The sequence below is a fragment of the Vipera berus genome (genome assembly GCF_964194415.1).
Source record: "Vipera berus genome assembly, chromosome: 1".
In the NCBI taxonomy this organism is placed as follows: domain Eukaryota; kingdom Metazoa; phylum Chordata; class Lepidosauria; order Squamata; family Viperidae; genus Vipera; species Vipera berus.
Genome location: NC_138202.1, coordinates 225,659,727 through 225,672,990, shown reverse-complemented (window position 1 = coordinate 225,672,990; position 13,264 = coordinate 225,659,727). Strand labels below are relative to the sequence as shown.

The 13,264-nt window shown below is 39.7% G+C and overlaps 1 protein-coding gene across 1 annotated transcript in view; it reads right to left on the bottom strand.

Moving 5' to 3' along the window:
- Window positions 1–13,264, bottom strand: part of MYOM2 (myomesin 2) — a gene marked incomplete at both ends in the record, with an annotated part of 89,830 nt that overhangs the window by 59,323 nt on the left and 17,243 nt on the right. Inside the window, 5 exon segments of the mRNA XM_081345699.1 lie at window positions 3,120–3,247; window positions 4,696–4,749; window positions 5,837–6,036; window positions 8,251–8,392; window positions 12,017–12,178. Coding sequence (XP_081201825.1) covers window positions 3,120–3,247; window positions 4,696–4,749; window positions 5,837–6,036; window positions 8,251–8,392; window positions 12,017–12,178 — 686 coding nt within the window.

Sequence of the window (13,264 nt, the reverse complement as noted above, 5' to 3'; positions counted from 1 at the left end):
CTGCCAAGCTGGAGGTCCACTGATCTATTCTACAGGATGTCATTAGTTCATTCAAGGCCCAGCCTGAGCGTATTTTTCCAGAAATAAAAGCTACACGGGGATTCTCTCTGAGATAGGTGCATCAAAGGAGTTTTGCTTAATCTGCTCCCCTCTAAATGTATGGGGTTTCAGCTTCCATGATTCCCCAAGTAACCTGATGCTGGCCATGCTGCTGAGAATTGTAAAGTTTGAGCAGGTTCTATGTAGGGAAAGCTGGTGTACAGTGTTGCAACTTTAGTCACTGAACTGCTTTTTCTTATCACACACAATATTATGGAGTTAGGGGAGCCTTATTTTCCTTTGCATATTGCCATCATAGACAATGCAATGTTTCTCAGCCTTGGCAACTTGAAGACATGTGTACTTCAGCTCCCAGAATTCCCCAGCCAGCATTTCTGAGAGTTGAAGTCCACACATCTTCAATCTGCCGAAGTTGAAAAATACTGGGCTAGTGAGTATCAGCTCTGGCCAATGGAGTGATAATGTCCTAAGATAGCTTAAGTCAGCCATCGAGAACCTTCAGCTCTTCAGATATATTGAGAGGGCAACTCCCGGAGTGCCACTCAGCATGCCAGATGATATCATTGAGCTGTTTTTGGCAATAGCCCTCAAAGTTAAACTGGATCAAACCTGGTTAGTATTCTAGTGTAAAATAACAATTTAAAAAAATCTACTGACTGTAAACTAGATCGCAAAACATCCCAGATGGCATCAATAGCAGCACTTTCTCCTAGTATTGCCTAGAAAACAACACATATTATGTTCTACCCACCAGGAATTCAGGTTATCTTGGGAGAGATTTTGCTTAGGTTGGGGTAGATTAGACTAATTTATCTATTCAGAGATGGTAAGATCAGAACAAGTACCAGTCTTTCTGCTTAGGTAGCTCCACACATGCTACAGGTGAAACTTGAAAAATTAGAATATCATGCAAAAGTTCATTTATTTCAGTAATACAACTTAAAAGGGGAAACTAATATATGAGATAGACTCATTACATGCAAAGCAAGATAGTTCAAGCCATGATTTGTCATAATTGTGATGATTATAGCGTACAGCTCATGAAAACCCCAAATCCACAATCTCAGAAAATTAGAATATTACATGCAATCAATAAAACAAGGAGTGTACATAGAACAATATCTGACCTCTGAAAAGTATAAGCATGCATATGTACTCAGTACTTAGTTTGGGCCCCTTTTGCAGCAATTACTGCCTCAATGCGGTGTGGCATGGAAGCTATCAGCCTGTGTCACTGCTGAGGTGTTATGGAAGACCAGGATGCTTCAATAGCGGCCTTCAGCTCTTCTGCATTGTTCGGTCTCATGTCTCTCATCTTTTTCTTGGCAATGCCCCATAGATTCTCTATGGGGTTCAGGTCAGGTGAGTTTGCTGACCAATCAAGCACAGTAATCCCACGGTCATTGAACCAGGTTTTGGTGCTTTTGGCAGTGTGGGCAGGTGCCACGTCCTGCTGGAAAATGAAGTCAGCATCCCCATAAAGCTCGTCTGTGGAAGGAAGCATGAAGTGCTCCAAAATCTCCTGGTAGACAGGTGCATTGACCCTGGATTTAATGAACCACAGTTGACCAACACCAGCAGACGACATGGCTCCCCATATCAACACAGACTGTGGAAACTTCACACTGGACTTCAAGCATCTTGCAGTGTGTGCCTCTCCATTCTTCCTCCAGACTCTGGGTCCTTGGTTTCCAAATGAGATGCAAAAGTTGCTCTCATCAGAAAAGAGGACTTTGGACCACTGAGCAACAGACCAGGTCTGTTTTTCTTTAGTCCAGGTAAGATGCTTCTGACGTTGTTTGTTGTTCAGGAGCGGCTTGACTAGAGGAATACGACATTTGAAGCCCATGTCCAGGATCTGTCTGTGTGTGGTGGCTCTTGATGCACTGACTCCAGCCTCAGTCCACTCCTTGTGAAAGTCCCCAAAACTTTTGAATGGCCTTTTCCTGACAATCCTCTCCAGGCTGCGGTCATCCCTGCTACTTGTGCACCTTTTTCTTCCACACTTATCCCTTCCACATAACTTTCTATTAATGTGCTTTGATACAGCACTTTGGGAACATCCAACTTCTTTTGCAATTACCTTTTGAGGCTTTCCCTCCTTATGGAGGGTGTCAGTGATGGTTTTCTGCAGAACTGTCAGGTCAGCAGTCTTCCCCATGATTGTGATTCCTACTGAACCAGACTGAGAGACCATTTAAAGGCTCAGGAACCCTTTGCAGGTGTTATGGCTTAATTAGCTGATTAGAGTGGGACACTTTGAGCCTGGAATATTGCACCTTTTCACAATATTCTAATTACCGAGATTGTGGATTTGGGATTTTCATGAGCTGTACGCCATAATCATCACAATTATGACAAATCACGGCTTGAACTATCTTGCTTTGCATGTAATGAGTCTATCTCATATATTAGTTTCCCCTTTTAAGTTGTGTTACTGAAATAAATGAACTTTTGCACGATATTCTAATTTTTCGAGTTTCACCTGTAGATTTTTTTAGAAGGAAGGCTAAACTACTTCAGCATCTATGCTGCTCCTGTGGCTTGCTTACTCCCAAGTCTTATCTATCCAATGTTCCCCAGTATGGAAAAAAGCACTTTTCCCCTGATCCTCAATTTCAGTGTCATTTAAATAAATGTAATTAAAGCATATATTTTTTTTGTCTTGGATCTCTTCAACCATCCCTATTACATTCCCGGATTTGTTTTTAAGAAGAGATTGGACAACCATTTGAATGAAATGGTATAGGGTCTCCAGCTTGAGCAGGGGATTGCACTAGAATAGGGCTCTCCAAACCTGGCAACTTTAAGGCTTGTGGACTTCAGCTCCCAGAATTCCCCAGCCAGCATGGCTAGCTAAGGAATTCTGGCAGTTGAAGTCCACAAGTCTTAAAAGTTTTCAAGTTTGGACACCTCTGAGCTAGAAGACCTCCAAGATCCCTTCAAACTTTGTTCTGCTAATGTTCATATTTTTTCCTTTTCTGCTACTGAGCACCCTATTTGAAATGGATGTGGTCCTGAAATGCCATCCAGGCAAATACCCCTATAAAGCATAGTACCTTCTCGATGAAATATGATAGTGGGTCTCTGCCACGAGGAACAGGTGGGTCCCAACTGAGAACGACATATGTCCTGCTGGTTTCAGAAGCATGCACATTGGTGGGAGGTCCAAGGATTTTAACATCACCTAGAAGAGTAATACATTCAATGACTGCTCAGCGCCAGATTAATCTCCCAGGCTAGCATTGATGCAAAAAGTTGTATTTCCAAACTATCTCATTAGAGCGCACTGCTCAGCTATTAAGGGCTCAACATCAGCTCTGTGACTTATCAAAGCTAATTTGTTTCCAGTTTGTGAAAACCAAGCAAGAAGAGTAGCAGCTATTTTTCATAGCTGGCTTTAAAAAAAAATGAAGGGAGAAGGAGGAAAGATTGCATTCATCTCCTAAGATTTTTGTTTTACTTTGATCGTATTTGAATCGCTTTCGTGTGCGGTACTAAATGCCCTGATAAAGTCTTAATGCTTTATGCAAATAGGAGACAGGTTGATGAAAGTGAGGAGCCTGATAGTTCCTTGCCTCTGAAAAATGAGCCAGGAGGAAAATTTTCATGAAGAATCACAGCAATTAAATATAAAGTTGTACCGGCAAAAAAAAAAAGTAGGATGTAGAAACCTCTCCTAGTTTAGGAATGACAATTACAATCATTGGGTAATATGTGGCATAGGAATGAATTGTCATTTTCCTGTAACAGCTGTGGCTGCTCTCTGTTTCTCACCAAAGATCAGCAGTTCAAAGAGACAATGGGAGTTTTAAGATCCATCTGGGATGGATCAGCTTGCTGAGCTGGTTTAATTTTAGTCCTAGTCAGAGAAAATCCCCAGCACTTTTTCTTAATACTATGACTACTGGCGCAGCTCTTGTATCTGGTATCTCCACACCTGTTTTCTTTCAAAAGCTGAGCCCTGAGATATTTGGTAGGCAAAATAGCTTGTCACAGAAAGAGTGGTGGGGGGGAATAAAACCTGTGACTTGATTTGTCTTAACTATTATCATCGACATGCATTCTCTAGGCACTGAGAGAACTATCACTGTGCATTTTAGCACATTGTACATATACATTTTGCATTGCAATTTGAATTTGGAAGGAAATAAGCCCTGTGCTGATTAACTAGCCTTTTCTGGCCCTCTTATGTTCCATATTCAAAAGAGCAAAAAAGATGTTTCTGCTCTGGGAAGACAAATGTTAAAATATATTTACACTGTGGTCTTAAACTGCATCAGCGGGTATGATTTATTGCGCTTTAAACTTTAAAGCACTTCAACAAATTACTGTTCTTAAGATCCTGTTGGAAAACCAGAAAAATTAAAACAGCAATACTGGGATAGCCTGATAATGCAAACATGCATAATGCTTACGTGCACAAAATGAAAATGGAATACTTTCCCGGTACTCACAAACAGTAATCACTCAAGAATGTATTAACTTAGTTCTGAAGTTCTCCTTCTACTAAATTCCTCATGTGGACAACAAGAGAGATGCATATGTTTACCTCTATATTAAATGCATAACAAAAGGAGTCTAGCCAGAAAAAGAAATCTGAATGTCAGCCGGAAGACAAAAGTTTTAGCATACCTTCAAAGTCATCATGATGGAAGACAATGTCCCTGCCTCCTTCCATGTGAATGGCTGAAGGTGAAAGAAAACATTATTTATATTTAAGTTTCTGTACTAACAGAACGCCTTCTGAACATTAGATTGAATCATCCTCTTTGTAGCATTTGATTGCTTCTCACTGTTATGGATTTTTATATCAGCAGCATTATGCAAATACTGATAGCTCTAGCATCTGAGGTTATTAATTCAGATGAGTGCTCTTTCCATGCTAAAGGTGAACAAACCCTTAAAAGATCACATTTTTATTCTGAACAAATTAATCAACTGACCAGAAACCCCTGACACTTCGGACAAAAATGAAGCACATGTTAGGCCTAATATAATTTATCAGTGGAATCCTCGACTTACAACAACAACTGAGCTCAAGATTTCCACTGGTAAGCAAGACGGTTGTTAAAGACAATTGTGCTCATTTTAACCACCTTTTTTGCCACCGTTGTTAAACAGGTCATTGTAGTTGTTAAGTGACTCATGTGGTCGTTAAATGAGTCTGGCTTCCCCCATTGACTTTGCTTGTGAAAGGCCAGCTGGAAAGGTTACCAATAGTGATTGCAGAACCCCCAGGACACTGCAACTGTCATAACTACATGCCAGTTGCCAAATGTCTGAATTTTGATCACATGACCATGGTGATGTTGCAAGGGTCATAAGAGTGAAAAAAATCATCATGTCACTTTTACCAGTGCTGTTGTAATTTTGAACAAGTCAAGGACTACTTATATACAGAGCGTGAGACAATTGTTGAAAGTTATTAGCCATAATAGTTCACAATGGGACCTCCACTCTTTGTGTGTGTGTGTGTGTGTGTGTGTGTGTGTGTAGATATATACATACATACATGGAAACATGTGGAAGAGAACTTCATCCTGGATAGACAATGGCTAAAATGATGATGATACATACATACATACATACATACATTACATACATAGGCTGAAATCATAACACTTATTTTAAGTAGCCATAAGTAAGCTTGCGAGCGTGATTTATGGCTGGCTCAGAAATGAAATGTAACCTGCCCCACTCATTTAGCAGCAAGATTCATCTTTTATAAGACTGCTTATAATTTCCCCTGAAGAAATATGCCTTTTTTTCTTACTCTGTGATCTCTCCAGGTCCACGGGGTCAAGAGCTGCCACAGCATCAGAGGATCTGGAGGGCCGGCTGATCCCTGCCTGGTTGACTGCCCTCACTTGGAAAATGTAGGAACGCCCTTCCAACAAACCGGTGACTGGATATTTGCAGATTTTTACAGGAGCATCATTGCATTGCACCCAGTTTTCAGTACCCACTTCACATCTGGTTTTAGCAAATGACAAAAAGATGGAGAGGAAAACTTCAGGTTTTCTAACAATCTGCCGAAACTGTGAGAATGATTTCTTTAAACTGGGAGACTGACTGAATCAGATGCCAAAGATAGTTGAAATGAAGTAAGTATTAAATAATACGTATTAGGATAAAATATTGTAACTTCACAGGTATACAGTGAGGAAAAAGGAAATTGTAGTAGCTGTCTCATGGACTCATGGACTCATGGACATGGGCAACCACAATGATGTTAATTGGCTGCCAAATAGTAGGCACAACCAGGCAGTTGTGGTCCTGCTCCCTTTTATACACATTTTAAAGCCAGTGACTATTGCTCTGGAAAGCAATAGCAATAACACTTAGACTTATATACCTCTTCACAGTGCTTTACAGCCCTCTCTAGGCAGTTTACAGAGTCAACATATTGCCCCCAACAATCTGGGTCTTCATTTTACCGACCTCAGAAGGATGGAAGGGAGTCAACCTTGAGCAGGTCAGGATCAAACTCCTGGCAGTGAGCAGAGTTAGCCTGCAATGCTGCATTCTAACCACTGCACCAGCAGGGTTCCTATGCATCTCCTTCAAGCCCCAGAAATTTCCTAGGCAAGAGTTCAAAAGTGGTTTGTCCTTGCCTCCTTCCTAGGGCTGAGAAGTATGATTGGCCCAAGATGTCACCCAGCTGTGCCTAAGATGGAGCTAAAAGCAAGGTCTCCATATTTCCAGACTGGTGCTTTAGCCACTAGCCCAAACTAGCACAGGCACTCTCCTAAATAGATTATCAAGGGGAATTGGAGAACTTAATGGATGACAAATCTATCAAGGGCTGGTAGAGCTGAGATGCAAGGTAGAGGATTGTGTGCCTTGAAATAATAATAGCGGGGCAGCAATGGCAAGGGAGGGGTATGTTTCTGTGTCCCACTTCCAAGTCCCCTTCAAGGAATTTGGCAAAATGCTAAACTAAGTTGGTTCTTGACTCGAACAGCAGGACCATTTTTATATAAGATGAACATGGGATATTTCCCAGGAAATGATTAGGATGACTCAGGAATGTTTGACAATTTAACCTATGGGATTATGTGGAATGGACAAAGCATGTGTATCGTTAGCAGGGTCACTGAATACACATTCAAGAAGTGACGTTAATGAAGCTTGGACATCAGTCATTGGAGATAAATAAGACCAGGAGAGCCAGTGTGGTCTAGTGGTTTAGGTGCTGGCCTAGGAACCAGGAGACAATGGGTCCCTCCTTAAGCATGGAAGCCAATTGGGTGATCTTGGGCCAATCACTTTAAAATAATAATAAAGACAGGATAAAAATCAAATAAATAAAATAAAATAATCCCACTATCATGTAATAAAAAGGGAAATTAACACATTAACCTAACAAGTAAGAAACCAGAAAGTAAGGAACTAAATGATCCACATGTGTATGTCGATCACTTGGTAATTGTGATCACCAAGCAGCAACTTGCAGGGAGGGATGTGTAGTGTAGATCATGCTTGTGCCATAATTACAGTGACTATATTTTCTCAGAAAAAAATAAAAAATATGACCTGAAACAGGGGCAAATCTGAAAGAGATTCATTAGATAAAAATTGTGATTGTTTAAACTCTGCTTTATGAAGGATAATTCAAGAGCAAAACAAAAACTTTACAAAAATGTATATTCTAATAAAAATACCTAAAATCAAATAGGGCATCTATCTCCTTAAAATCCATAGTTTTCACATGAATATAATAGGATTGTACATGATTAAGTCATCTCATTTGCACGGTAAAATTTAAATGACCAAAATAAAGGACTAAAATGAGTTTTTTTAAAAAAAAACAATAAATAAATCTAGGACAGGTTTCTGAAATAAAGGACTGATCTTTATAACAAAATATGTTATATATTTTATATCCAGGACAGGCCTATTCAATGGAGTAATCATTTTTTCAGGGCTAATTTATCACATATTGAGCAATTAAAAGATCTTCATGTATGTGTAAACCAATTCAAAGAGATCCAAATTGAGTTGGAGGTTTGTAACTCGTTGATAAACCACAAAATGCCATAAATTCCATTGAAATAAAATTTTAACAATATTATAGTAACTTTCCACAGAAAGCAAAACCTACATCAAGTTCAAAAACTGTGTTTTTGAGCACTGGTAATTTATTTGAAATACAGAAGAATCAAATGCTACTCCTTCCACATATACCTGTCCACAAAATAGCCGATCACTGAAGCTTCATGGGTTGTATTTGGTGGTTTCCAGGTAACAATAACATAATCTCTGTTGGCATCGTGGCAGCTCACATCCATTGGTGCCCCAGGGGCCCCCATCACTAGGGCATCAGCATCTAAAACCCCAAGAAAAGCTCAGATAAAATCACTCTTCTATAATTCAGCTACTATAAATATGACACCATAAATAACACTACTGGGTAACAGTGGGGTTTCCCTCACAATCAAGTGAATTCATTTTTTCCCCCATTCTTTTACTAGGAGAAAAGTATACCAGCATTAATTGTGCTGTCTTCATTAAGGGAGAATATTTGTAGATCAGGGTTGAAATGAGGGAGTCCTTGGTGCTCTCTGAGCTTGGTTGGTTGTGGGTGGGAATAGTCTTGGAGACTTTTTGGTTGGGCGGTTTATTGTTGGCTTGTTTGGCAGTTCCTTGATTGGGTATTGTTTACTTCTTGATCATTGGTCTGATGTTGACCATGGTGTTAATCTATGCTCATCTGGGTATCGATTGCTAGTGGGGAGGTGTTTGGGTCTTTTCTGAGTTGTCGATTGTCTCTTTTGCATATATGTAGATGTTGTTTATGTACATATGTCCATTGATAGCCAATTTGTCAGAGCAATCAACACCCAGATGAATCAAAAAGCCTCTAAGACCAGTCTCACCAATACTGACAGGGCAAGCCACTAGACTTTAAATTAAGAGCAAACCCCATTCCCTTCTAGCACTGATGATGTTTCCTAGTTTGAGTAATGAAATGTCTGCAAGAAAACAACCAGGCTCAGAGAACACCAAAGACCTCTCACTGTCTTCATTGCAGATCCCTTTTCTGTTTTTTAGAATTAGAATTAGAATAATAGAATTGGAAGGGACCTTGGAGGTCTTCTAATCCAAGCCCCTGCTCAGGCAAGAAACCCTATACCATTTCAGACAAATGGTTGTCCAATCTCTTCTTAAAAACTTTCAGCGTTGGAGCATTCACAACTTCTGGAGTCAGGTTCTTCCACTGATTCATTGTTCTAACTGTCAGGAAATTTCTCCTTAGTTCTAGGTTGCTTCTCTCCTTGATTAGCTTCCATCCTTTGCTTCTTGTCCTGCCTTCAGGTGCTTTGGGGAATAGCTTGACTCCCTCTTCTTTGTGGCAGCCCCTGAGATAGTGGAAGACTGCTATCATGTCACCCCTAGTCCTTCTCTTCATTAAACTAGACGTACCCAATTCCAGCAACTGCTCTTTATATGTTTTAGCCTCCAGTCCCCTGATCATCTTTGCTGCTTTTAAAAACAAAGACACAGAATGGTACTGTCCTTACTGTTTAGTGTGAGTCATGTTAAGAACGTGATTGGGGGATTCCCCAGACTGAATTTCCCCTTCCAGCAAACGTCACAGGTTGTTAGCAAAAACATTCATCAATAACTTTTCCTTAATAAAGGAAAGGCTGGGCTGGGGGATGGAGAGTAGATGAATTTTAACCAATGGCTACATCAGTGATTTTAGTCATCTATCAAATCTTGCTCTAGGTTTTATGCATGGAATAACACTATTCTGGAATAGAATTCTGTTCTGTTCCAAAGCAGGGTATTCTGAAACAATTCCATATCCATGTCAAAAAAGAGACCGAAATGGAGGATTGCTGAAAAGATGGTTGCAGAGTTTAGTGGGAAAACTCCATCCTAAATTATCCCTCTATTCTCCTAATTGTCAGAAGCTGCTTGAACATCTTTCTTGACCAAGTTGCTCCTCTTGAGGTATAGGGACAGGGAGCATGTGAAGTTTTAAAAAAATAGTAATTGCTGCTGAGAATTTGCAAGAGACTATCATTTATGGATGATGGGAGGAGGACCCACATGCCCACTAAACCTCACCTAAATTCCTTGACTTCCTTTCAGCTAGAGAAAGTAAGAGATGTTAACCACATCTTGGGACTTTTTTCAAATAAGATTTGCTTTCCTGTTCAGCCTGAGCTCAAACTATGGGGACATTGTAGATCATAGACAAGTTGGGTTGACAGCTGCACTGTTCTAAACAGAGTGGGATGTGCTACTAAAGGCTCATTGTTACTATAGATGGGCAATATATAAGAGGAGAGGCCAGTCTGAAAAAAACCGGTCTCTCCAGCTGATAAAAGCAGAATGAACCTGGAAAACAAAACTCAAGTATGAAAGAAAAGAGGGAAGGAGCAGTCCAAAGTGACCAATCAGAATTAAGCAGATCCCAGATCTTGATTACTTTATCACAAGCATTATCAAGGAAGTATGCATTATCAATCATTTGGAGGGCAGAACTCAAGAAAAGAGGGAAAATGCTACTTTCAAAATGGAATAGCTAAATATTCCTGTCTCCATGGGGGGGTTGGAGATGAGACAAAAGTAGCTACCTAAGGACATGTCCTTTAAAAATATTTTGTGAGGCATCTTCTTACTTCCTTAACAAGAACTTTATGGAAGATTCCTTTATGGAAGTAAGCAGTGGGACCTTTTAAAAGATGTTATATCCTAATTCAGGCTTTACTCTGACATTCTCAATGGCTCTTTTATGTAAATTAAGTTGCTTTCAGCCAAATTTGCTGAAGGTTCAGTCTGACTTGTTCAGCAGGAGACACTGAACCAGCAGTAATCTCATAAAGAGGAACCTACATACACCAGGAGATAGGCCTCCATATCCAACACTTTCCATATTGCATGCCCATAACATGGAAACATTTTCATAACTCATATTGGCTCACATGCCAATAGTCTAAGGATTAATGGATGGATATATGAAATTAGCACACTAATCCTTTTCAGCTATTTTGGATTCCAACTCCCATTAACCCAGGCCAATAGATCTAATAGCAAGATATTTTAGGAGTTGTGTTACCCAGCATTTGACTGAAGTTAACAGTGGGCAACTTTAGCTTTCTCTGGCTTCCCTGGCTGAATTCTCCTAGTGTTATGTTTATTCTCCTGAGGTTGGTTTCTTCCTGTTGTTGAACAGCATGGAGCAATATTGTAGAAAAAGACAGCATAGCTCCAGGGAAGGCATGGAATAAGAATTGCTATGTTTTTTCACTGAGAATGTTGGTGCTTCCAGCCGAGAGAGAAATGAAAAAATGCAGTCCTCCTACCATTCACCCATGCAAAAACAAATGGAACAGTGTGGAAAGCTTGCAAGTACAACCTACTGTGTGTCAGTTGGTAAGCTTGGGTAAATTCCACTGAAATCAACTAGACTTGTTTACAAGATGGTGAGCTTGTCACCAGAGTCAAAATGTCCCAGATTATAAATCAGTTCACCTCTATAGCTTTCATCTGCTGAGAATGCTGGCTTAGATATTTAACTTAGTCTAAAAGGCTGTATATAAAGAAGGTATTCCAGCTGCACTTTTGCCCTTAAGGATTCGGATAATCCCATCCAGATTTGCTAGGGACTTGTCCATGTCAGGATGAGATCAAATTATGACCCTCATTCCATCTTATATAGTCACTTCCTTTTTTGTCAAACCAGAATGGCAACCATTCTCCTTTTCTTTCTCATGATACAAATATGGCAAAATACTCTGCTAACCATGAGTTCTCTCTTTAAGCGGACCACACCAAAGTTTTGTCTGTCTGTTTACAACCACCAGAACAATAGTTAAACATTTCAGGGGAACAGATTCAACATTTTTGGAAGGCCAAAAATTCCCTACTCCCTACCCTTAATGATCATCCCTCAAAAAAATCAAGCAGGATCAGCTCCTAAATAGCAAGGCTATCCTACCTCTGACAAACAGAAATGCACTATATTCATGCACTCCGCCTCTAGAAATTATGCGCAGGGTATATAAGCCTTCGTCGTCCTTGTGCAAATGAGAGAAAGACAGTGCTGCTTGTCCTTCACCAAAGTAGGACTTTGTCCACTTGGAGTCTTTGATTAGCACATCTGGAAGACAGTTTGCAATTCAATACATGTTAATAAGATAGCAGCAATAAAGAAGTATTCTGCATTGCAATCTCCAAATCAGCCATTTTAGAGCAAATATATCTAGAAGAAACCATCATGCTTCAGATGTATGCTACTTCTAGTAATATATAAGTACCTGTGCCTTGTTTGGCAAAGTTTGGTGATATTGTGTGGGGTCCACTAATCTGTATCAATGTTAACTAATCTGAAACTTTACAATTTGTGTGTTGAAACCATGTCACAAAAATCTTGTCAAGCACCTGTATGAGCCAACATTAAAGCTTTTAAAACTCTATTAACAGAGTTGGGATAAATCACTTGTTTTCTTTCCCCTAAAGCAGGGGTGTCAAACTTGCAACATCACGTGACATGTCGCGACATATTGCAACTTTTTTCCATTGCTGGAAATGGGGTGGGTGCGGTTTCAACATAATACATCCGGCCCGCAGGCTGACAGTTTGACAACCCTGCACTAAAGTCAACAGGATTTAAATATGTTTGGTTTGGTTTCAACCGTAGTCAGAATCAAGACTTATTTTTTTACATCTTTTTGATCTTTTACAGTAAAATTTGCTAACTGAGGAATATATTCACATTAAACCTGGAAAGAGGCAAGAGAAAGCCAGTGTTAGGTTTAATCTTATGCTTCTTATAAAGATATATTTAATTTGAAATCTTTGGAGCATTCCTGTCAAATAGTTTGTGATTCTCACAGGTGAGAGGTTGCAACCTAACTTTAATATAAATTAAACTCACTGAGTAGTGCAATGGGGCAATAAAACATATAGGATGTTTTATCTCAGCTAAAGTAAACCCTATTATTTAGTTTTTGTCCTATTACCTTACTAATTGACCAAGTAATTGTGTTTGGACTTTTGTGGAGATGGGGGTTTTGATCCTCAACAGCTATTTTGCTTAGGCACCCATTAATCAATGAGCCTTACATTTTAGGCTCTGAGCTCTGCAGAGGTATTCCAGTTATGAAAGAAATATGCAGAACTGTTCAAGAAATATAAAAAAGCCATTTGGTTAAGTGGCAACTATTGTGATTGGGATGGAGAGCTC